Below are 24,350 nucleotides of genomic sequence, written 5' to 3'. Positions count from 1 at the left end.
GTCCATTAATAGCCCAGGATGGGTGTTTGGTGCCTGAGCACCTTCAGCTTCTCACCCTGATTTGCTGAAGATTGTCGGAGTTGCACTGACAACGTCAGCGACACCCTCAATTCAATGGGGTCTTTTTCTGTAGAATAGTTACTTGGTTAGCTTGTAGTCATTATTTTAAATTTTGCTATCTAAGCATGTTAAGGTTTTATTGGTATTATTCCTTCAACAGCAATATTGGTTACTCCAGGCATTGTTTAAAAGCTTATTTTTTTGCAATTCTTAAAGAGAGATTTGGCTTAGAGCAAAATCAGTAAGGGAAAAAGAATTAGGAAATCAAACCCTTCCTTTCCCTTTTTGAACCTCTCGGTTTTCCAACCTCGAATAAGTACGTGAAAGGGGTTTAACAACTTTAAATTGGATTTTGGAATGTCAGATGACTCTAATAGCCTTTGTACACAAATAACAACAGAAGAGCTGATTATTGTTTCTGGGCTCTGTGATGCACTTACGTAATCATTAATCTTGGCACTTCTTTATCTGCAGCAGATTAGGAGGCCACTGTCATTTTGAAGACTGCCATTAAGTAGACTTTGTTAGTGTTTAAATATGTGAAGCTTAACTTTAAGCTTCCTTAATGTATGCAGTGGAGGTATCCTGTGGTACAGCGCTGCAATCGAGCTGTTGTAGTGAGTCTCAGTCACATATCTGCTGCCACAGTCTGACCTCAGACACGGGTTTATGTACAATGTTTGTTAATCAGCCTCTGAAGACACTCTGAAAGCTTTTTAAGCGTAAAGCATTAATATATCCGTTTGAAACAGCGAGCAAACTTGCTTTATCTACTACCTTTCAGTTGGTTTAATCACCAAGAGGCAGGAAATTAAATGCTGTGAAATGAGTAGACAGAAGGGGTTTTAATGAAGGTCATAGCACCTAATCTGATTGTGGCAAAGGAAGAGCTTTTGCTAGACCTTTTCTTTTCACAAGCTTGTAATTCTCTAAAACGTTTTTGTGGGCAACTCATTTTTTTTTTCTTTCATGATCCTTGTCATGAAATGAAGAAGGTTTTCAAACAGAGTGTGGTGTATATAGACATCATGAGGGTATAAAGAAGCACAAAAGCAGAGCCAAGTCCAGGGAAATAGCGTGAGCTTGGTTAGGGGGGGACATCACTGTAATGTATGGTTTGAAGAACATGTTAGGGAAAAAAGCTTTCTCTGTGACAGGAGTAGTTTTGAGGCTGTTTGATAGAACTGATGGTGCATTTATTTTGCTGTAAGCCAGAACCCATAAAACTTCCATCTCCTCTGATACCATCCTGCACGTTCTCCCTCCTGGTGCAGTTTTTGGGGCCAGGTCATAGTGTTTTCCTCCTGTACCCTTTTCCAGGGAACATCAGAGGGAGCAGTGCATGCTGGGCTGCAGACAGGCAGAGCTGCCCTCCTGTGGCTTCTCCATCGTCCCTGGCCAGCCAGGTGACCCTGGGCCACTTCACAGAGCTGAAGGACCATCGTGTACCTTTGTGCAAGTCAAGAAAGTACCACAAAGGCTACCAAGGAGTTCTGTGACCTGGCCAGGCAGTTGTTGCAGAAGCGATGTAACCTTCCTTTTGATCCCACATGTACACTAATACTGTTCCCTCTGAAGTGGGGCAGGGGCTAAATGAGGTGTCTTTCCTGGGGAGGAAAACACAGAGATTTGTTCAGCAGAGATTTGGGCCTGCGTCATAAAAAAACGCTGTAAGCTTTTGCTGATGTCTGTACTTGCTGGTGTCTTAATATATATCAGGAAACATTTATCAGCTGTAAATAATTTCTTGGGTGTTGGACTGTAGTGCTATTTTCATTGAAATGGAGGAACCCGAGGTATGGTTATTGTGTTTTATGCTCCCCTTCCAAGCCCCAGGGGAATAGATGAGGCTGCATTGGCTGAGGATGCCGCTTCCCCTGGTGTCCCTGGGCTTCATTAATCCTCTAATGACCTCTGCTGAGGACTCCTGAAGAGGAGCTGGGAGAAAACAACACACATGCTAGAAATAGTGGCAGTGGAAAGCATCTGTGGATTAAAACCAAGTGACCCTGTGTCAGCCAGAAAGATTCAGAATACAGACTCCAGAAGAACCTCGTGGGTGAGGGAACCTGGTGGTGATTTGCTTGTAATGGCCATAAATCACAAAGGGAGTTGCAGAATTCATGCTCAGTATTGGCTGCCATGTGAATCCAGGCAGGAGGTGTTGGAGGGAGTTAATAAATGAGTGAGTGCAGCTAAAAGGCTTTTTACTGTTTAGAGTTCTCAAGTTGGTTTTGGTTGTTATTGTTCATCTCTTAGATGAATCATCTGAAAATGAAAATTTAAACTAGACTATTTAGAGTGTACCTTTGTGAGAAGCTAATGATTCTACTTGGCATACAGCATCAAAGGAAGCCTTTTTAATGACATCAAATTCATGTACAGCCAAAAAGAAAATATCTTAAAAATGCAGATGTAGTCACTTCAGAATGATGGATGAAAGTCTGGGTGAAACACTTTTTTGTTGGTTTGTTTTTTTTTTTTCCCTGCAACTTTTTCTTCTAGAAGTAAATTCAGGTTTTGAGTGGTTTTTCATTGAAGTGCAACTCTCTTGGAAGGACATGGCTTCTGCACCAGCCTGGCTCTAACTTAATTGTGCAGAACCTCGTTTCTCGATGCCCAGCAACACATCCTGCAATCTCTGCCGAGGCAAACCCTTTATAGAATGTGGGCAGCACGGCAAAAACGGCAGGAGAAGCTGAACTGTGACAAACACTTGGTTTAAGAGGCCTTACTGGGTTCTTCCCCTACTTGGTTACCTCTTCTGAGTTCATTCCATGTTCCTTTCTCCAGACTGACTCGCTCCCTCTGGGGAAAAGTCTCTCAGAGTGGAGCTTGGTTGACTGGAAAGGGAAAGGTGTGCATTGTGATGGAAGGTGTGGTGGTGAGGAGCTCTGACCAGAGACCACCTTCAGGGCTGTGAGACGTGGGCAGTGCTGGGCTGGAACGTGCCATGGGCAGGAGGAATGAGGCTGTGTGTGACCCACAGTCTGCTCACCAACCTCGTGTCCCTTTGGCACTGGGCCCTGTCACCTGCTAATGAATGAAGTTAAATTGTTAATAACTTTGGCACTATGTTGCAAGTGATTGGTTTTCCCAGGTCTGTGTGTTTGGGTGGGTTTTGTTGTTTGATTTGGGGTTATTTTATGACTAGTACCTGTGGGTACATTGGAATAAGGACTAAAATGATTGCCTTCAGAGTGTTGATAATTTCAGATTGTTTGCAGCCTATGAAAAATACTTCAGTGAAGGCTGTTGAGCTGTGGTAGCTGTGGCTGACTTGCTGAAGTGGTGCATAAAATTGACGAGTGGTTGATAAGATCTTCTTTGTTTTCCTACTGCAAGCAAATAAACAGAAATGTGAGATGTTGCCCTAAGCCAGTACAATTAATTAGGAAAAAGAAGGTGGGAGGGCAGTGTTGGAGTCTACAAATGCCAGTCTTCAGAAGACCCTGTCCAACACCTGAGAGTAGCAAACTTCATATCAAATGGGGGCTCTGTGCATTAGTCTGTGAAGCAAATGTCAGAGGTAATTTAGATTTTGACTCCAAAATCTACATTTCTACAAGACTTTATTTATTATAACCAATTCGATATTAGTTTCTTCCAGAGATTTAGGAAATGGGACAGAAGTATAAATACATTTAAACTTTTCAGTACAGGTTTCTTTCTGGAGGAAAGGGGGAGAATGCATTTAGTATTGCCCAGCTTACTCCAGCAAATAAATGAATTGTGTTCTCCTGCAGATTTCACTTTTTTCCCTCTCCACTACTAGTACAGAATGAAAGACCAGCTTCAGGAAGGAGAAATTGGTGTAGATTTACTTTTCCCAATGTAAGAGAAAAATAATTTGTAAAGACTACGAGGACCTCAGTGTGATTGAATGTACAAGGGCACTTGCACTGCCTCAAGGTGCTCACACATCTTGGCCCACCAGCTCCATGCTGTTGGTCGTTTTTCCTGTGACAGACAATGTGCAGTGGTTGGTTTTAGCAGCACAGGGTAGGTTTGATCATGGCAGAATTGTGTTTGTACCCCTGCTGCAGGTGTTCCTCTTCACAAATGCTCAGGGTTAGTGGTTATCTGTAGGAAAAATTAGGGATGTCAAAGCCTGAGTGAACTCCAGAACCCTGTAAAAATACATCAGGGAGGCACATAAACCCCACTTGCTGCTTGGGAAGAAATGCAGGAGCAAAGCAGAGTAGAAAAAGTCAGTGCTGGCAGTTCCTGTGGTAAGAGCTCACACCTCTATCGCTTCTAAAACTTGTGTTTTGTGTCATTTTGTCAAGAGCAGTGCTCTGTAGGGGTGTAATTAAACCTGTAAGCTTGGTTTTTAAAAGTGAAAAAGGGAAGTAACAAAGTCAGACAGGAAGCAGGGCTGTTGGGCAGTTCTGTGGCAGCTTCCATCTCTCCAGTCCAGAGCGCTGCAGGTTGGGTGCTCTGGAGGTCTGCTCACAGCTCCTTGGGCCATAGGACCAAAACCCAAGATTTGGCAGTAAGCACCAGTCATCTGAGGTAGCTGTAGATAGAGGTAGAGATAAAGAATGATTATCCTGCTTATATAGATAGAGAAAATGAGACACCATCCCCATTCTCACAGCATATCAGCACTGGGGAGGATTATAGTATTTATAGTATCCATTTCTTGACATGCAGTTCAGGGCCTTGATTAAAACTGTATTATATTTCATTAGAGAATTACATGATTGCAGTGGCAGTGAGTTTTCTTTTCTTGTGAAAAACTTTTTCTGAATTGCTTTATCTAACAAGAATTCCATTTAGCCCAGTCAAATTAATCATACTCCAAGCTGTGTTCGCTAATTTTCAGCCAGAGGAAGAAAAGGGGGATGAAATCATTGAGTGTTTATTCATAAGCACCTGAGCCACCAAGGAAGTGAGAAGTCAAAATGTTGCAGAAAAAAAAAAAGGTGTCTTATGAAATTTGGAAGTCTCTTCTGACCACGTGGAAATTATCAAACTAGTCTTCAGATGCCTTGGTTTGAAATGCACAGGACATTGACAGAAACACTTCTCCCTTCCCTCTTTCCCAGCTCTTGCTCTTTGCCGGGGAGCTTGGTTACTGTGTTTTCTGTGTGCTGTGGCAGTGAGGGGATCTCCTCCGCTATAAAAAGACACATTTGTATTCAGAGTTGGGTTTTTCTGGGTTTTAACTCCTCCTCAAAAGAAGTTGTTACAGTGTCCGTATTTTCAGCCATCTTCATTATTTGATTTAAGCTCATGAAAGTAGTAACAAAGCTGGAGCTTTTGGAACTCCCTGGATTTCCCAAAGTGGGAGGATGTCAATTGTGTGCCCTGGATGTAACAAGGGGTTGATTCTCCTCTGTGCTCCTGGACAAGAGAACACGTCTGAATGCAGCAGAATGAGAATGTTTCTGGATGGGTAAAGCAAAGATAGTGGAGAGAGAGAGAAGACTGTTATACAGAAGGAAATTTAAATCACTCAGTGTTGTACACGTGAATGAGAGGGAGTAAACATCCTCTCTGAGTTCCTCTAAAACTCCTAAATCAATTTATAGCTTGTTTGTGTTTGTAAACACTTGCACAAGTCCTACATTGTTGGTGTTGGGACTTGGGTTTAATTTTTCTTCATGAAAATTAAGAGTATTACGATATTATGACATTCAAGTTTTTCAGCAATTTTCTATTTGAATATGACATTAAAAACATAGAGACCTCACACAACAGCTTCACTAAAACAGTTTTGCCTGTTAGAGGACCCAAACCTTTTTCCATCTTGCCTTCTCTCATTAGGTATTCAGGTATTCCTTGTTGAAGCCAGTCCTTGATGCGATAGCAAAGCTTTGGTTCTTTAAGTTAAAATTTGTGCCAGTAAAATTTCTTGACTTAAAGCAAAACAATAGCCCTGAACAATAGCCCTGAAGTGATCCTGACAGGAGCACGGGAGCTCTTCCTGCACCTTCAACGTACCCGAGTCAGTGACAGGTTGAAAGAATTGAGGCTGATTGCTAAAAGTCAGCCCTGCAGCCCCAGCAGGGGCTGTGCTGTTTGTCAGGGATCTCCTGGGACACCCTTTGGAGGGGAATGTTTGCGGGGTTGGGAGGGCAGTGTCAGGTGACTGCTCAGGGATCCAGCTGTGCCCAGGCCCAGAGGTTGTCCTGGCATTGCAGCATTTCTGCCTCGTGCGTTTGAGGTGTTGCTCATACTTTACTTTTAATTAATACTGTGGTGGCCATGTTCGTTTCTACTCCACCCATCACACCCACAGACTTCAAAGGATTTGTACCAGTATAACCCCAGTATTTATTTTATTTTATTACCAGTGTGATTTCCTAAGGAAACAAGGCTTGGAGAGGTTGTTTGTGTTTGTCTGGTTTTCTGCCCATCACCCCAATCCTCCTGATTTCCAGAGTATTTCGGCCAAATTTGGGAGCATCGGCAGTTCCAAAGATGTGAAAATGGAAAAACATACCCAGAAAGTTCCCCATCTGATACCCCCCGAGGGCCACTGCACAGCTGAGCTCAGCTAGAGGAGGATCTGTGATGGAGAGGAAGACACAAGGAATATCCTGTGTGCTGGGAAGGCTTCTGCTGGAATTCCAGCCTTACTGGACCTGAGAAGGTCCAGCTGTGAGACACAAATCTCCGGGATACTGGGCTTTGGTAGTTCTCTGGATCTCCTTGTTGCCAGGTGTATCCCTGCAGGCTCCTGCTCGTGGCCAGAGTGCCGTTCTGGTGGGGGCCGTGTGTGGGATAAACACCCCTTCACCAGGGATGGGCAGGAACATTGCACAGCTCTGCTCGGAGCGCTGACCGGGGGCTGTAAAACCGCCTCGGCTGTGTCCCAGGCAGCTCCGTGCTCAGCAGCACTCGGTGTTTGGGGGCTGTGAGGGGATGGGTCCATGGGTGCAGTGCTGGGTGGCAGAGCTGTGCTCAGCAGCACTCGGTGTTTGGGGTCTGAGAGGGGACGGGTCCCTGGGTGCAGAGCTGTGCTCAGCAGCACTCGGTGTTTGGGGGCTGTGAGGGGACGGGTCCCTGGGTGCAGTGCTGGGTGGCAGAGCTGTGCTCAGCAGCACTCGGTGTTTGGGGGCTGTGAGGGGATGGGTCCCTGGGTGCAGAGCTGTGCTCAGCAGCACTCGGTGTTTGGGGTCTGTGAGGGGATGGGTCCCTGGGTGCAGTGCTGGGGTGGCAGAGCTGTGCTCAGCAGCACTCGGTGTTTGGGGGCTGTGAGGGGATGGGTCCCTGGGTGCAGTGCTGGGGTGGCAGAGCTGTGCTGCCACCAGCGCCGGGCTCCGCGGAACTGCAGCGCTGGAACTGCAGCGCTGGGAGCGGCAGGTGTTGGCAGGCGGGGGGTTTGCAGCCAGCTCAAATTACCGAGGGTACATGACAGAGCAAATTATTTAGGTAATGAAGCTGAAAATGCAGGAAGATTAGAATATTATATAGTAAAATCATTCCTTGTTAATTCAGTTTGTGATCAGATATCATGTTGCTTTAAATACCACATTACATGCGGTACCCTTGTTTGAGTCAATGAATATGTATGACTGTGTCACTGAATATGCATGCCTCCTAATTTAATCAATATACTTACAAACAGCACTAGCAGGGATGTCTGGCACAAACTGCAGCCCTTTAGAAGCAGGTTGGCCCAATTTGTCTGTGTATCATGTTTGTCTGTGAGCCCTTCTGGCTGAGCAGCAGAACAGTGAGGTGGGGACAGGTGAGCCACGTCCGGGGAAGGAACTGAAACCTTTGCTGCAGTCAGGGAAGGGGTGACTTCTTGAGCAGTGCCCCGAGAGCCAGGAGGTCCCAGCTGCCACCCTGGCTGTTGTGTGTACCCCACATCCAGCCTCCAGGCAAGCCCTCAGCTCAGCCAGCACTTGGGGTTGGCTTAGGATGCTTTCCCCGGAAAGCCCTGGATCCCAGAAGGATGTGCAGTGCCCACAGAGGTTTTAAGGAATAGAGACCAGTCTGGCAGACTAACCAGGATGTGCTTAAGTCCATCTTTGCTGAGTGAAAAAGGAAGGTGTGTGCCTGGAATTTCTCTACCCTGGGAGCTGTGCCAGGGAACATCTCAGAAGTTCTCATGGCTCAGTGGTGCCAGAGCACACAGGCAGTTGGGACCCCTTGGACTGGGGGGAAGGGAGCACTTCCCACACAGGTTTGCCTTGCAGAAAATGCTAATTTTTTAATTCAGAATTAGTAAGAGACAGTCAGATTCACCCAACTTTCACCTTCTAAAAGTTAGGCTTGTAATTAAGGTATCATTAAATTCCTTCACTGTTGAGTGAAGAGGAGGCATCTCCACTCAGGGGTTCATTTTGCTTGTCTTGAATAAGATGAATCATGCTCTTTTTCCTTCTGCTTTCTCTTTCTCCCTTCCTTTCCTTTTCTCTTTCCTTCTTCCTCCCTTCCTCAGCACTGTAGAAGCAGACAAAACAATTAGCTTCAATCAGGTACCCAACTTTCAAGATAGCTCAGGTCAGCGAGGTGAATCTCACCTAAAAGGCAGGAATGGGAACCAATATTTGCTTCCACTGAAGAGCCCTTCCCAGGATACCAAATCTGAGGTTTCATACCTGTTGTGAATTGGGAAAAAAAGTGTTATTTGTGTGCATGTACCACTTTAAAATAACAGTGTGAAAGCAGAAGGAGGAACAGAAAAATCCTTTCTCTACCCCAAGACAATTAATTCACTAGGAACAAACATTTCATTCAGACACCTCAATGGGGAGGAAGAAACTTCTGTCTTTGGAAAATAATTTTTTCTTCTGAAAAATGTGTTCTTCAGGGTGGACTGGTAATACACTTTGCTGTGTTGAGGCTCAGAGTGTTTCTGTTTAAATGACAGAACTGGGGAAAAGGATGCCCTGTGCTTTACTTGGCTGCACAGCCCTGAATTGAGTCTGCCCAACAAGTCAGAAGGGAAGAAATTCAAGATTATGATGAGCTCGTGCAGAGCATTCCCTCACAAACACAGAATTGGATTTTCTTCCTTCCCTCCTGCTCAAACTGGACAAGGAATAAAGCAACATTTCATGGTGCAGGAATTAACAAAAAGGGAGAGGCTGTCTAGAGGGTTTGGTTGGAGGAGGAAGCTCCAAAAAGGCAGGCAAACCCAGTGAAACTGTTCCAGGTTTGGGGAACAGGAGGGAATAAGGCATATTCTTGTGTTTCAGGTGCCAGGAAAAGATGTCATTTCGTGCTGTCTCTGGTTGTGTGGTAGGCACATTCCCTAGCAGTGAGGTGGAGGCAGTGTGTTATTGCAGCATACCAGAGCTGCTTCAGGCAGCTGCCATGTGCAGACAGTGCATGGAGGAAGAGGAAAGGTTCAGGGGGTAAAAAGAGGGGTCTTTTGCCTGTGATACTTGGGCTCAAGTTCCTGTTCTGTCTGATTTTGAGCAGATGAGAGTCCACACTCCTTTTTCCTGCTGTCAAATGAGGATCACCTGACATTGCAGAAGGGAAGTCTGGTGATAGCACAGCTCCAAGTGAAGGCCCATAGACTGAGAGGTGGTGGTGGGTGTCAGAGGCCCTCTCCTGTGGAGAGGAGCTGGTGTGACACCAGTCTGTAGGGATTGCTGCCTCCAGCCCTTGAATGGTCCCTTCTTTCTCTCAGGACCTGTTTCTGTAGCAGCTTGTTCTGTGCCTGCAGTGGGTCTTGGAGCTTGAGCTCGCATTTGTTGCTCTTGGTGGTTTGGTTGGGCTTTTATTCCTCCTCATTGCTGCCTTTGGCACAGGACATCCTTGGTAGTATTCTGGAGCACTGTTATTTCAGGGTGTGAAAGAGTCTTAGGCCTTTAATCTGGGAATACAAACTACATCTGTCACCTGGGTATCTGTGGCGGTTTCTAAGCAACCACAAGAGTTTATTTTTTTCTGCAATTCATATTTAAGAAATAATTTGCTCATGCATGAACCAGAATCAGCCTGAGCACCACCCCAGGAGACAGAAATTGTAAACTGTAATTTAGGCTAATTCTAGTCTAAAACATGAATTAGAGTATTTTATGTAATCTTGAAAAATATACCATATAAATAAATGTAAGCACAGAACAGGTACAATTAATTTGAGCACAGTAGGAAGCTTTAAGTAACTCTGGGAATGTGAGAAACCAAGTCGGAACATATTCTTGACATGTAAAAATATTTCCCACCTGCCTTGTTTGCATAAGAACAAGGTTTTAGCAAGTACATATTTGCATGTCAAAGTTAAAAGTGGGGAAAATATTTTCACCCTTGTAAGAAAAAATGCATAATCTTGGCGCAGGCAATTTGCATTTAGTGAGTTTAAAGTATCTTTAAGTCCTTTCATGCTCTGTGGAAAGTGTATGAACGTGACAGGGGTTCCATTTCAATGAGTGCATTTGCACAGGCCCCACGTGGAGCAGTAATTGATCTGATCTCTCTGTGCATTCATTTCTACTACAATTGGTTGTGGCAGTCCCGAGTGAGTTCTGCTGCGAGATCCAGCCACTGGCCTGTGTCTCTGAGTGAAACAGGAACTTGGAGTTTTAAATGCTCTGTGCCTGATTGAAAGGAAGTACCTTGAAGATGTAAATTTGAGTACCTGATTTGGTGCCGTTGCTCATACAAAGGATGGTGGGTAAATGCTGGCACAGCTGGAGCCTGTGAATCTGTGGAGATTCTCTTCTGCCAGTAAAGCACCCTGGAAAATGCATTTGGGACTAATTATGGCACCTTTTAGACTATTACTAACCTAGCTTTAGGCCATCACTTTGAAGGCATGTTACATTCCTTCAGAAACCCTCTGCAAATGTCCTGTTGCTTAAGAAATAGGGATTGCATAGACAGGCTTCATGGGTGATTTAACTAACGTGCTGGAGATTGTAGATAAACCAGATCCAATTATATCATACCTCTTCAAAATAAGGCAGTAATTATGTATATAAATGGGAAATGTAAAAAATACATTGCCATGGAGCTGTGGAGATAAGCCTTGTCAGTGCCCTGTCCAAGGAGCTGCACAAGGCTGCTGATTCACTGCAGCACAGCAGAGAAATAATCCTGTGTTGGAAAGGCACCACTGGGATTTGGTAGAGCTATTCTGGAATTTGCCCACAGGATTGCTCTCTGAATTTGAACTGCACATTGTACAACTCCTGAGTTTCTGTGGGTTTCAGCCTGTTCTTCAGTCTGTGGATGTGAGGGGGGTTGTGCCGCCCTTTCTGCTCCAAGCTTTGTTCATAAACATATGATGCCCCAGTAATAATTTATGTAACACATTAATGAAACAGCACACACGTTATTTTCCCCTTTTATTAGTTCACTTCCTGCTCCATTGTGTTTAATGTGTTTGCTGAGAGCAAAGTGAACTAAAAACCATTTTGGGGGAAGAAGTGTTTCCTTCCTTAGGTGTCCTAAACAGACCTTTTGATTTCAGCCTGTGGTTCTGTCACTGCAAGGACGGTGGGGGATCAAAGGTCAGGAATACAAAGGTCCTTACAATGGAAGGAGGTGCAAGTGGTGTCCTGCTGTATGAAAATATCCTGAAAGCTGCAGTGAACTGCAGTGTAGTCCATGGCTGTTGGGCACTGCTTTCCCCAGCAGACATTTCAGCTGCTCTTGGATTCCTGGGAGCAAATAAGTCCCATTTGGGTGCTACTCAGCTGCCCCCATCATTGCACTTGGTGTCACCTGGAGAATGTTTTGAAGGAATATTTCAGCACAGTCAGTGCTGTGGCACAAGTCTTCTGCTCTCCTGCTTTATAGTTATCTTATGGTTTGGGCCAGATCCTGAGCTGCAGTGAACTGGAGCACACAGGAGCACTGCAAGATGATTCTTATTTAATATTAAGCAGCCAGTTAGGGATTTAATAGCATGTAAAATGCAGTGTTTTTAAGAGCAGACATGAATTTTTGAAAACAGTGTTGAGTACAACTGAAGTTAAGCTGCTGCATTAGATGGGATTTTATGTGTTGTCATAGCCTGGATAGCTAAACTGGATGAAATAGCAGCTCTCTTGAACAGGCAGGCAGCTGGTGACTGGATTTCAGTTCCTCAGGAGATGAACAGCACTTGCTAACGTGTCACAGCTCCGGACACAGCACGAGGGGTTTGTCCTGCTCAGAGCAGGCTGGGTCAGGGCACTGCTGCAGCCTCACCCCGACCCCACTGCAGCACAGGGGGGCTGTCCTGGGCTCTCCAGTCTCTGCCTGGAGCAGGGGGTGTTTGTGAGCACAGCCAGGCACATGGGAGATGTAGGCTGCTGCTATTCCATAGGGTGAAGCAGTGCCTTAGCCCTGTCCAAACAGACTTACCAGTAAAATACTGCAGCCAGGGACTCCAAAAGAGTTCCTGGGCATAGAGGAGTCCCCTCTTAATCCTCCATGCTCAGATGGGAAGGTGCTTGATTTAGAGATAATCACCCAGCGAGTTGAGTTCAGTAGGTGTGTTTCTATGGATGGATTTCAGTATAGAAAATGAGGGCTTTCCCACCTTACAGCTGCCCAGCATTTCCAGGCTGCGCTGACTCCTCTGGCTGCAGGGGAGGGACTCAGTGCTGCTGTGTGTGCTCCTCCCTGCTTGTTCTGTGGGACAGCACACACAGATACGTGCTGATGGTTCCCTTGCTGCTCAGATACAAAAGTTATGGATTTTTCATGCAAAATGCAGTTGCTCTTCACCTTGTTCCCCCCCTTTAGGACTGGCCATGGGAGCTGAGTGGCCCCTCTGGGAAAAGTGGTGCATTTGATTCCAGGCAGGGCAAACTTTAAAATTGCCTGCTATGATCTCACATGAATGCGATTGGAAGAAACCTTTCTAGTGTCATCTTAGCTCTTTGGCCAAAATGTGAACTCTCCTACTCTTTTTGGCTTTGAAATGCTGATTCCAGCCTTCTTGTGGGTTCTTAAACACCTTCTCAAATGACCCATTTTAATAACCCAAAAGCTATTATATAACGAGCAGCCATAATTTAGTCCAAAGCTCTAGGGGATCCTTGCAGTTCAGCAATGAATAGTTAATGCAGTATAATGTTTAGCAGGTTATTAGTTTTCACTGTACAAATGCTGATCAGGGAATGCTTTTATAAGGTGTTTAAAAGAAAATGTAATTAACTGGTTGCGTGCTTCTGTTGCAGCTCAAATTGAAATTATTCCATGCAAGATCTGTGGAGACAAATCATCAGGAATCCATTATGGTGTCATTACATGTGAAGGCTGCAAGGTAAGCTTCTAAAATATTAAGTCTGAAAACAGCACTTAGCCTTTTGATAGTGATTATTTTCCTTCTTTTTTTAAAGAGCAAGCACTGGGCCTAAGTAGGATCAGTGGATTCCATTTCAAAGAATATAAAACTGTTGGGGATTCTGAAGCACTGGTTTTATTTGGGTTTTAAATAGTACATTTCTGTGACACACACACCTGCACTAGCACAGATTTCAGGACAATCCTCAGACTCACAGTTGTGCTGTGTGTGCTGTAAACTGCCTTTCTCTGAGTCAGCAGAACAGGGACAGGAGGATGATCTGCTTCAGGCAGAGCAGCAGGAGTCAGCTCAGTGGGCTCAGCCGAGGGGGAGTTGGGCTTCCTTGCCTCTCCCTCGCTGCTTTTGCTTTGTAAACTGTATGAAGCTGTGCTGAAATAGGTGAGAGCTCTCTGCCCCTCTGTTTTGGTTTGTACTCAGCTACAGTCACAAATCCATTCTGTTTGGCAGGAGGTGGTGTTTCCATGCCCCTGGTGTCAGCAGGCTCAGGTCCTGCAGGAAGCAGTGCCTGTTCCCTGCAATACAACCACTGCTGCGTGAGGTTTGGGCTCTGGATTTTGTCCTGGAGCTGTACCTTGGTAACTCTAGTGAACAAGGGTTACACCAGCAGCATTTCTGTTTTGTTCACAAGCAGGAATTAAACTGGGCAATGCCAGGTGAGAGTGAAGTGGTCAGTCCTTTTGCTCACCAGTGCACCCCCTGGCTTGGGGTGACACAGTGTGCACAGCCAAGCTCCAGCTTGTTGCTCTCTTCCTGTGTGTACATGTTGCAGTCCCCTGCTGGTAGGTTTTCTCCTGTTAATCTACACTTCAGGGATGAAGAATTTATGACAGTTTTTAGTCTGCTCTCCTGACATGTTTGATACCACAAGCCCTTCTTCTCTGCATTCACATTATAAAGATTTCTTCTGTGGTTTTCCAAAGGTTTTTGTGTTTTCAGTAGCACATTCTCTGAGTCTCGTGGAAGTATCGGTAAGAAGGAAGGAAAAAGAATAAATTTAAGAATCTTAGAATGATGTGGGAAGAGCACCTTCTGCCCTTTCTGACTGCTGTTGCTATGGAAAATGCAAGAAATGCACTTAAAATGTATTGATAACAAAGTGATGACTTTTTGCAGGTTTATGTGGCTGAGCAGCCTTTATCAGATGTCAGCTGAGGGAAGTGGCAGACGTTTGCAGGAGAGTTCTGCTGTGGGACTGTCTTGTCAAAGGAGATCCAGTTGTGTTCAAGGTCTGAGACCTCTTTAATCCTTAGGTGGTCTGGGACCTGGATATGTGAGAGGCTGCCTGGAGATCCCTGGCAAACATCCTGGCACACAGACAGGGCTTGGTGTGGTGCTCTTGGGCCTTCTCCACACGGCTGTGTGGAGCAGGAGTGGCTGCTGAAGGACAGGAATGGAAAGGAAGGGAAAGGGAAAGGAAAGCTGCCAGCCCTGGTATCCTTTGTGTGGTCCTCATGCAGCTCTTCAGCCTGGCCTTCCCCTGAGGGCTGAGTGAGCAAAGCCCCCTCCAGAAGCAGCAGGAAAGGGGGGGAGCAGCCCCTGTGCTCACACTCACCTTGGGGAGGAGGAGCTGGCAGGCCCTGGGCACTGCAGGTGGGAGACAGGGCTGTCCATGGAGCATTCCTCCCTTGGAGGGACTGCCTTCCTGGGAATAAATGCAAATGTGAGTTATTAGGAGAAAGGTCCTTTGTGCAGCAGTCAGAACAACAGATGCCTGCTGATAGTGAGGAATGTGTGTGCAGCTCCTTACGTGTTAGAACAAAGGATTTGCCTTTGAATGCTGGATAAATTGCAGGACTGAGGATCCCACTGGCATGGTCAGCTGGTGGGAAGGGCAGAGGGCAAGGCAAGCAGGCAGGTGTGCTCAGCACACTGAAACACATCTGGACCTCAAGGCAGAGTATGCTAAGGAAAGCAGTGGCCCATGAGTTTGGCATTTTCTCCCTCTCTTGGAAGAGCACAATAAAGTTTGGTGGCCATACAATTTCAGGCAGAATTTAAAAGCCAATGAATATCAACTTAGTTAACTGAGTTCTTTTCCTTTCAGGAGAGAAATAACTCTGCAGCTCAGCTGTCTTAGTGCCAGAGCCCAAATGACCTGCAGGTAGTGACAGACAGGGCAGTGCTGGTGGGCACAAGTCACAGCAAGAGTTGAAATGATCGTGACCTAAACGGCACTAAAAGGCCCCGCTGTGGCTGATGGATTCTGTTTGTGCTACACCTTTCCACAGTAATGTCAACAAAGTCTCACCCAGCAGAACTATTTTGGCTGGTGAAAAGGTTGGCATAGCTTGGCTTCTGCCAGAGGAGCCAGGTGTGTGCTGGAATGGGTTTTTTCCCAGCTTTTCTGTGGCTGTGACTGCTGCAGGTTGGAGCACGTTTCCATTGCTGTTCGTGTTCTGCTGAACCTTCCTCTGGAACGAGGACGTGGCTGTGAAGACCCGGTCCCAGTGCTGTGCTCTGGCTCTGGAGCCAACATCCTGCACCCACAGTCCCAGGGCAGCCAGGGGGGTCCTGCCCCAGTGCCCCAAACCCCCCCATGGGTTGGGTGGCAGGAGCAGGGCCTGAGCTGGCAGGAGGGAGCAGATGTGCTGCTGCCCTCTCAGCCCCAGCCTGGCAGGGGTGACCTACAGGCAGCAGCAGCAGCAAAGTGGGGCCTTTTCAGCTCCTGCTGGTTTTCACTCCAGTTTAGTGTGAACTTCAGTGTTACTCAGTAGTAACATTAACTGAAATGTTACTGTGCAAATACTAATAACCACCAGAAATAGAATGTATTTAAAACTTAAAGTGAAGTTTTAGTTGAGAAGACATACTTTGCAGTTCTAATCTGTGTGTGTGGAATCACAGACCAGCTCAGGTCAAATTACCTGTTGCTGATCCCGTTGCTCTTCTGCAGGTTGGCAACCCTTGCATTTCACAGAGTTGAAAGTTTCCTGACCGGTTTTTTTTTGTTATATTGCATTTCACATAAGTAGAATTGAAGATTTGTAATGAAACCCATTAGTGTTTTTTGAGAAGTTTTCATTTCCTACCTTGCTGTGATGTTGCTGACTGTTTTTATGAAGTTAGTGGCAGTGTTTTGCACAGGCACCATTGAGTGCTCCCAACCCATCAGCCTATTTAGCTGAGTTTGAATATGCCTTTAAAAAAAAAAAATTAACACCTCTCCTCCCCACAAGTGAAAAATTAATTTTTTTAGCCAGGCTGTGTTTTACACTTTATCTAGAAGGGCTCCTGTGGCTTATTGTAGATAAAATAAATTTTAAGAGAGGGTTCTTTTTCTCTCTGACCATTGCTGATATCCAGTATACAACATATGATGGGGGGAAAAAGGAAGATGAGATTAATCATATAAAGATTTTACTCAGAAGCATGGATGAGGAATGACACAAAGACTGTGCCACAACTCAGAAATAGAAGTCTGTTCTCCTGTGTCAGACTGGGAATACTGTGTTGCAGGAGCACTACAGAAAAAGCTGGCATCTGTATGGAGCACCTCCTGAGCCCTGAGCTGTGGGAACCCGTTACCAACCTTTATTCTGTAGGAGGGACCGTGCTGGGAAAGGAGAGTGGTTTGTACACATCCCTACTCTTTTCTCAGAGCTGAAAGTGCAATCCAGTTCCATGCTGTCAGAAAATACTTGAATGTTTCACGGGATATAGCAAGGAATTTAGTTGGAAATGAACCTTTTGTGAATGACCTGTGTAATTTAACTGGATTCCCAGGTGCAGTGCCTTGCCTTTGCAGTCAGCAGTGTTGGTTCATGCCCACCTGCCCCACGAGTGCATGGTGGGATCCCTCTCTTTACCTGACTGCACAGCTGGTCTTGCAAAGCCACCATGCAGGGCACTCCTGGGCACTTCTCGTGCTCTCAAAGGTTTATCAGTGCTGGCTTTTGTCTCTTGTGTCTTTTAAGACCCAAGATGATCTTCATTGTACCTGCAAAGAACATCTGGGTTGGTTACTTCAGGAAACAAGACCTGGTGTGCTGTCCCTGCCCTTCTTGCCTCACTCCTGTCTTTATTACCTGTGTAAAACTGAACATTTTTGCTCTGTTTTCAGTGGCACTATACCTTTGTTATCAAATATTTTATTAACATAGTTTATTAGACAATATTGTCACAGTGCTCTCCTCCCTTTACAAGTAAAATATTTGCTCATTTTCGTAAAAGGGTTAAAAATCCCATTTGAATGTTGGCCTATTACAGTGTATTTTTCTGATGTTCCTTTGAAGAAAATTTGTGGTGGTTTGCTTTGGAAAACAGTAAAAGGATGACTCCCCCCCAACTAATTGTTAATTGCTCAGAATATTGCAAAACTTAATGATACGTGGAAGTCTTTAAGTATTAGCCATAAATCATGGGATTATGAATAAGCCTTTGTTGTCACAGGCTCACACACAGTCATTCCAAACCCTCTGCCATTAGGATGCAGCAAGGCAGCTGTCAGCTGTTTTCTTGTAATTAAACAGCCAATGAGCAGCTAATTAAGACATATGTGTATACAGAAGTGGAAGTGGGTATGTTAATGAACTGTAGGAATCAATTCATTAAATGAAAATTTGTCAAAAGACCAAACATGAGCTCAGCGTTGCAGGCTGAGCCGGTGGAGGGGAGCTGGGCTGGGGCACGGGAGGCTCGGCTGGGTGAGGAGCAGCCCAGACACAAACCCGGCACTGAAGGGACTGAAACTATTAATAGACTTCGCAAAAACTGCTATTTACATTTCAAAGGTCCTTTTTAACAAGTTGTTATTCAAGCTGACTTGCAGATGAAAAGTTCTTGCGCCCTCTTTTTTCCCCCAAACCTGATTTCTTGGCAGCCCATGAAAACCCATAGGTTGTGTTGTGTATAAATAGGAGTCTGAAAGGCAGAGACGGAGCCGGGGCTGTGATCTGCTCTGCTCTTCCCCGGCACCGCGTTCGTGGCTCTGATGAGGAGGATGCGGCGCTGGGAGCGGAGCCGGCGCTCTGGGCCGGCCCCGGAGAGCTCCCTGCGCTCGGGCCGGAGCCGCGGTCGGGGAGTTCCAGCAGCACCTCCCGGGTGCAGCGGGGTTTGTCCTGCGGGATCCCGGGGCTGCCCTGCCTGTGGCCCCGGAGGGCCGTGCAGGGCTGGCTGCGAACGCTCTGCCATTAAAGGCACGTGGCCGGGCTGGCTCGCACAGGGCTCGGTGCACACACGTGCACCAGGCATGCAGCCACCTCCTCCTTCCAGGGGAAATCACGGCCAGCTCCCTGCCTCTGGCAGGAGGGAGGGAGGGAGCAGCACAACACAGCGTCTCCTCTTCTCTTAATAGAGGGGTAAAAACAACCTGCAGAGAAACTGTATTTACTCCTGTAATAGGGGCTTCCCCCCGTGGCTTACAGTGATGCGAGAGCACAGGGACCACCAAGAGCTTGGAAAACTCACAAGTGAAGGACAGCAATGTGAGAAATCTCTCTCTCTTGAATTTAGAAAGACGGCAAAAACTTATGAAGCAAAAGGAAGAATTTATTCACCACGCTGGGTCTGGTCTCACACCGAGTTTTTTGGGGAGAAAGACCCTTTGGGTTTAATTTTCATACATTTTATAGTTTCACAAAATCCCACCCTTTTTCAGATAAGTTTAAATATGTTCATTTTTGCCTAAAAAGGTTTCTTTTCTCTGAAAAGGGGCTTTCCCTTCCTTTTGATTGGTTGCGAGGTGTCCCCTGTCACAAAGGATCTTCCTTTGTTCTTAGCCCAAAGAGAGAAGAGAAACCCCTGTGTACAAAATTTCCACATGGCCCTGAAAGATTTTAATTTTTAGGAACTTTTATATTTCCCTTATCCAGCCGAAAAAGACCCTGATACCCAGGTCCAGTTTGGAACTTGGATATCTTACAACTTTGAGATACACCTATATATAAAAAAACCCCTTATTTTATTTCTCATAGCAATGTAGAAAAACTTTGAGAGCAAAAAATCCTCTGTTGACCTTCATTGTAAATTCACTCCCAAATCTCAGATACGTGTGTTTCTGTGCTCTGGACAAGTTTAGATTAGTTTTTGAAGTTTGTGGCAAGGTGGATTTTTTGTTTCTTTAGCTCCTGCTGATCTTTTCATAGAGTTCGTTTTTAAAAGCACTCTACTGTATCTCTGGTTTGTAAAGTGCAAGTGCTTTTAAAGGCCCCAGTTTCAGGCAGTTCTGCTCTACTGAAAATTTAGCTGGAAGCTGTAACTCAGCTGATACATGGTACACTAAAATGTATTGAGCAGCTGTGTCTCTAGGGAAAATCTGGAAAAGGAAAAAGCCCAGTATTTTCTCCATTATAATACTAAAAATAATCCTCAGCTTGACAAGACTATTCCTAATAAAGAGAAATGCCAGACTGGCAGCTCAGACTCAGTATATATCTCAGCTGAAGGAAAACATTTAGGTCCTGGAGGTTTTAGGACACACTGATTAAGCTGACTCTCAGGATCTCGGTGGTGGAAGAAGAGTTCATGTGGTTCCTCTGTGAGCATGTGATTCAGTGCAACTGAAAAGGTGTTTGGAGAACTGAAATTTTTGGGGACTGATGCAGAACCTTGAACAGTCAGCCCCTGGTCAGCTCAGTCCCTAATCCTGTTTTCCTGGGGAATGGTGTTGCACTTGCCTGTGGACCTGCACTGGAGTGACAGTGTCCATGAAGGTGCTCTCAGAAGTGAAGCTCTCTAACCGAAGAGCTGGTTCCTCCAGAGGGATCAGTTGGGATGTTGGGATGGTAGAAATTTCCATGGTATTTCAGGTTTTCTTTGGGGTGAAATGCACTCAATTGGAGCTCAGTATGTGCTGTACAATCATTGACAAACATGGAAAAACAGCTGAAAGTTCAATCAAACAGAAACAAAGACCAGAATAAAAGGGTGAGAAATAATGTACAGGAAAAGAGGATTGAAGACAGCACCTTGAATTTCCTTCTTTTTTTTTTATACCCCATGTTTCCCCAGTAAAGTTTTAATAAAAGGGGCATAATGGACACAGACTGGTGCCCTCCTCTAAGACGGAGCAGGGGCTTTGTCTCTGTTTCCCGTGTCTCTGTCTGCAGGCAGTTTGTTGGGAAGTCTCTCCCTTGAGATTGCCATGCAGAAGCCCTTTCCCCTGTTTGTCTCCCCGGTGTCTGGACAGTGTGCTGTGCCGAGGGACTCCAGCCTGCAGCCCTCGAGTAAATAAAACATTGGGAAAAGTCCAACTTTAATTAAAAGGTGCCCAGCCTTGCTGAGGAACTATTTTCTTTGCAGCACTGTTAATTAATCCATTATGTGGCAACGTAAAACTGAAATACTGTGCTCACTGATCTCAAGTGCCTCTTTAGAATGACTCCATCTTTGCAGAATCCTTGTGAAGTAGGTATTACACACACAGCAGCTTATGTTTGGGCAGTCTGTGGCTAAAGGATGACATGAGTTCAAAGCGAGCAGCTGGTGTAGTGGGAATGACACCACTGCTCTGAGGGAGGCAGCAAAGCTGGAGCGGGGTGGAACCTCCCAGCGCTGCCCTCCTTTGGAGATGGGGTTACTCAGCAAACACATCACACACAAAACGTGGGTTGGCTTTCCCCCTCCTTGAGAGTCTAAACCCTGCACCCAGTGGAGCAGAACCTCAGTTGTCAGCACCAAACTGACTCACAAAGTATCAGCAGTGGGGTGGCCGGGGCAGGGCCCGTCCCTGTGCTGGCACTGCTGGGGCACCTCCAGTGCTGGGGCAGTTCTGGGCCCCTCAGACAGGAGAGACAGTGAGGGGCTGGAGTGTGTCCAGAGAAGGGACCAGAGCTGGGGAAGGACTGGAGCAGCTGAGGGAGCTGGGGGGGCTCAGCCTGGAGAAAGGGAGGCTCAGGGGAGACCTTCTGGCTCTGCAACTCCCTGGCAGGAGGGGGGAGCCGGGAGGGGGTCGGGCTCTGCTCTCAGGCAAGCAACAGAACAAAAGGAAAAGGCATCTAGTTGTGGCAGGAGAAGTTTAGATATCAGGAAAAACTTCTTCACTGAAAGGGTGGTCAGGCATTGGAGCAGGCTATCCAAGGAAATGGTGGAATCACTATCCCTGGAAGTGTTGAAGGCAGCATGTGGATGTGGCCCTTAGGTTTAGTGGTGAGCACAGTGGTGCTGAGATAATGGTTGGGCTCGATGATCTTAGAGGTCTTTTCCAACCTTAATGATTCTGTGAGTATATAAAATTCCTTTAGAAAGTTGTTCTTTGTGGGAGACAGTGCTCAGTGCTGAGTATTTTTAAACATGTGCATACATTGGTGAGGCTGAATGTCAGAGCCTGCCACTGCAGAGAGCAGAACAGGGGAGCAGCTGCTGAATCCTCCCTGTTTTGGAGATCTGTGCTGACCCAGGAAAGATAGAAAATCCAGGAAATCTGGGTCTATAATTAGTTTTATCTCCTTTGGAAAGAACTGGTGTACCATCTGTAATATGGGATCTGTAAAATCAGTGGATAAACGTGTGTTTCCTTTACATGTTATAACACCTTTTTATGAACTGTTTCTTGCTAGTTACTGGTTTTTGTTTGTTTCTAGGAGAGAAAAAAGCCCCCACCACCAAAACCCTCTTAACTTCCTTTAGTTGACTCTAGAACCCTTGAACTCCATGTTCTGTTAGGTACGCTCCTTTCAGTCTTTATCTGCTGCACCAGTTAACAGCTTCTTGACTTGTGTTTTGCACTCGCATGGCAGGGCTTTTTCAGGAGGAGTCAGCAGAGCAATGCCACCTACTCCTGTCCCCGGCAGAAGAACTGTCTGATCGACCGGACCAGCCGCAACCGCTGCCAGCACTGCCGGCTACAGAAATGCCTGGCTGTGGGGATGTCCCGGGATGGTAAGCACTGCTCCCACCGCCTGCCTGCACACACTGAGGGAGGCTGGGCTCAAACCCACAGGGTTTAAAGGCTAATTGTGCATTGGGCTGATACTTGTGGTCATCAAGTGTTTTTTAGATGTTGCTCCGTGTTTTTCTGTGTTATGCGTTGTATGTTTTTACATGTTCACATGAATATCAGGGCATGTATGAAGTTCTTGGGTTTATTTTTTTTTCTTACTCATCTATTACAGTTCCCAATTAAGAGCTTTGTATCTGCTCACTTGAAGATGCAGATTTTTAGTCTGATGTTAATACTTTATATGTTCGTTCCAATTGAAGTGACCTGCTGTGGTTGCAGGTTAACAGTGCCTGGGTGCAGGTCAGAACTGTTTCCCAATATCAAGAGAAGTTGAATTGTATATAATGAATAATGAAAAAAAATGCAAAGAGAAAAATAATGCAGTGATTTTTCAAAGGTAGAATTCTGAAGAAAATCTGTTCCAGTGCTGTTAATACTAAGCTCAGAATTACAGCTGGAGTAGTGATGAAAGGCCAGCTCTGTAAGATGGACACTTATGTAATTCAGTTAGAACTGCCTTTGCAGCTGATACTTGCACTCCTCCCCACGATGGGGGAGCTGCCACCATTTACCCAGTCTGGAGATTGGAGTCACTCTGTTCCCCTGCCACGGTGACAGCAGCAAACACACACACATTACTCTGGGTACATGAGGCCCCATTAAAGAGATTGTTTCCAGATTACATTTACTTCTTGAATTACATTGTCTTAATTTTTTTATTGGGCATGAGACTAAAAAGCTGCAACAGTTGATCATGTAATGACTAGTTCCTCCAACAAGTTTGCTTTCTTGTAGAGAAGTAAAAGGCAGTAATCACCTTTCTAAAGGACGGGGCTTTTGCAGCTGATACAGGTCCCTGAAATCCCATACTGTACCCTGAGGAATTCCCTGGATGCTACAAACCAGTTGCTGCTGGCTGACAGCTACTGCCTCTCAAAGCAGTAGTAATCTGTGTGTGCACGTCTGTACACACACAAATACAGGTTTAACAGTTGCTCACCTAGTAACACTTCTGCTTGTCACAGCGGTGCTGGAGCAGGTTTGGTGATTCCTCCCATGTGCTCTAGTCCCAGTCCCAGTAAAGCTTGTTATTGATACACTGTGAGCGATACCCCACGTGTTGGCACCTATTTTTAAGTTCACTCTGTGGTGTGAATGTGCAGCTGGCAGGAATTGGACAGTTCATCCTGGGCCAGCATGTTCTGTTCTAACTTCTGCTTTTCCAGGTAGGACTTGAATGCTGAAGAGGTGCATCTGTCAACTTTGTTGGACGTTCAGGAGAAAATCTTTTCGGTACAGAAGTGGGAAGTTAATGAATGAAGCTAAACCAGAGGCTTCTAATAGTCCATTTCAGTTGCATGTTAAGAGGGTGTTCTAAAGAGCAGGGCCTGCAGCTGAGTCCCTGTGACCGAGAGCAGCGATCCTTAGGTCTGCCTGTGCTGCTGGTTTGGGGTTCCTGTGGTGTGTAAAGCCTGGAGACAGTGCAGAGCCAGCAGTGGGCGTGTGGGAAGGTAACAGCCTGTGTCTGTGTTTCAGCTGTAAAGTTTGGTCGGATGTCCAAAAAGCAGCGGGACAGCCTGTACGCGGAGGTGCAGAAACACCGACTGCAGCAGCAGCAGCGCGACCACCAGCAGCAGCCGGGAGAGGCAGAGCCGCTCACCCCCACTTACAATATCACCACCAACGGGCTCACAGAGCTGCACGACGACCTCAGTAATTACATTGATGGGCATACCCCTGAAGGTAGCAAAGCAGACTCTGCAGTTAGCAGCTTCTACTTAGACATACAGCCTTCTCCAGATCAGTCGGGTCTTGATATTAATGGAATCAAACCAGAACCAATATGTGACTACACACCAGCATCGGGCTTCTTCCCTTATTGTTCTTTTACAAATGGGGAGACCTCTCCAACTGTGTCCATGGCAGAATTAGGTAATGAGAGAGAAAAGCTTACATTCTAATTGTCTTAACAGTACCCTTTGGATTAAAGTGCCACATTTAGCCAGGTGATAGTGAGAATGCTGCTTCAGTGGAGCTGGGAGCATGTGTGGGCATTCTGCTGTGACGTGCACAGTGTCCTCATCCCGGGGTACACACAACAACTTACCCCTCTGGCCTAAACTCCGGGAGCCTGGGGCTGATCAGCTCTAGGAGTGTTGCTTTTGCTTTCAGTCCTTGCAATAGAACCCTTTGAATACT

The 24,350-nt window shown here is 45.9% G+C and overlaps 1 protein-coding gene across 3 annotated transcripts in view; it reads left to right on the top strand.

Annotated features, from left to right (window-relative positions):
- The window catches only part of RORA (RAR related orphan receptor A), a 396,584-nt gene that overhangs the window by 353,426 nt on the left and 18,808 nt on the right, over positions 1–24,350 (top strand). For 2 of the 3 annotated variants that reach the window (XM_064668334.1, XM_064668335.1), the window contains 3 exons: positions 13,146–13,231; positions 21,949–22,090; positions 23,688–24,083. In XM_064668334.1, coding sequence (XP_064524404.1) covers positions 13,146–13,231; positions 21,949–22,090; positions 23,688–24,083 — 624 coding nt within the window. The remainder of the gene's footprint in view (positions 1–13,145; positions 13,232–21,948; positions 22,091–23,687; positions 24,084–24,350) is intronic. The other variant, XM_064668337.1, reaches the window with a different exon arrangement.

The sequence above is a fragment of the Pseudopipra pipra genome, chromosome 12 (genome assembly GCF_036250125.1).
Source record: "Pseudopipra pipra isolate bDixPip1 chromosome 12, bDixPip1.hap1, whole genome shotgun sequence".
NCBI classification, from domain to species: domain Eukaryota; kingdom Metazoa; phylum Chordata; class Aves; order Passeriformes; family Pipridae; genus Pseudopipra; species Pseudopipra pipra.
The sequence above is the reverse complement of the archived record's forward strand: the minus strand, read 5'-3'. Positions and strand labels throughout refer to the sequence as shown.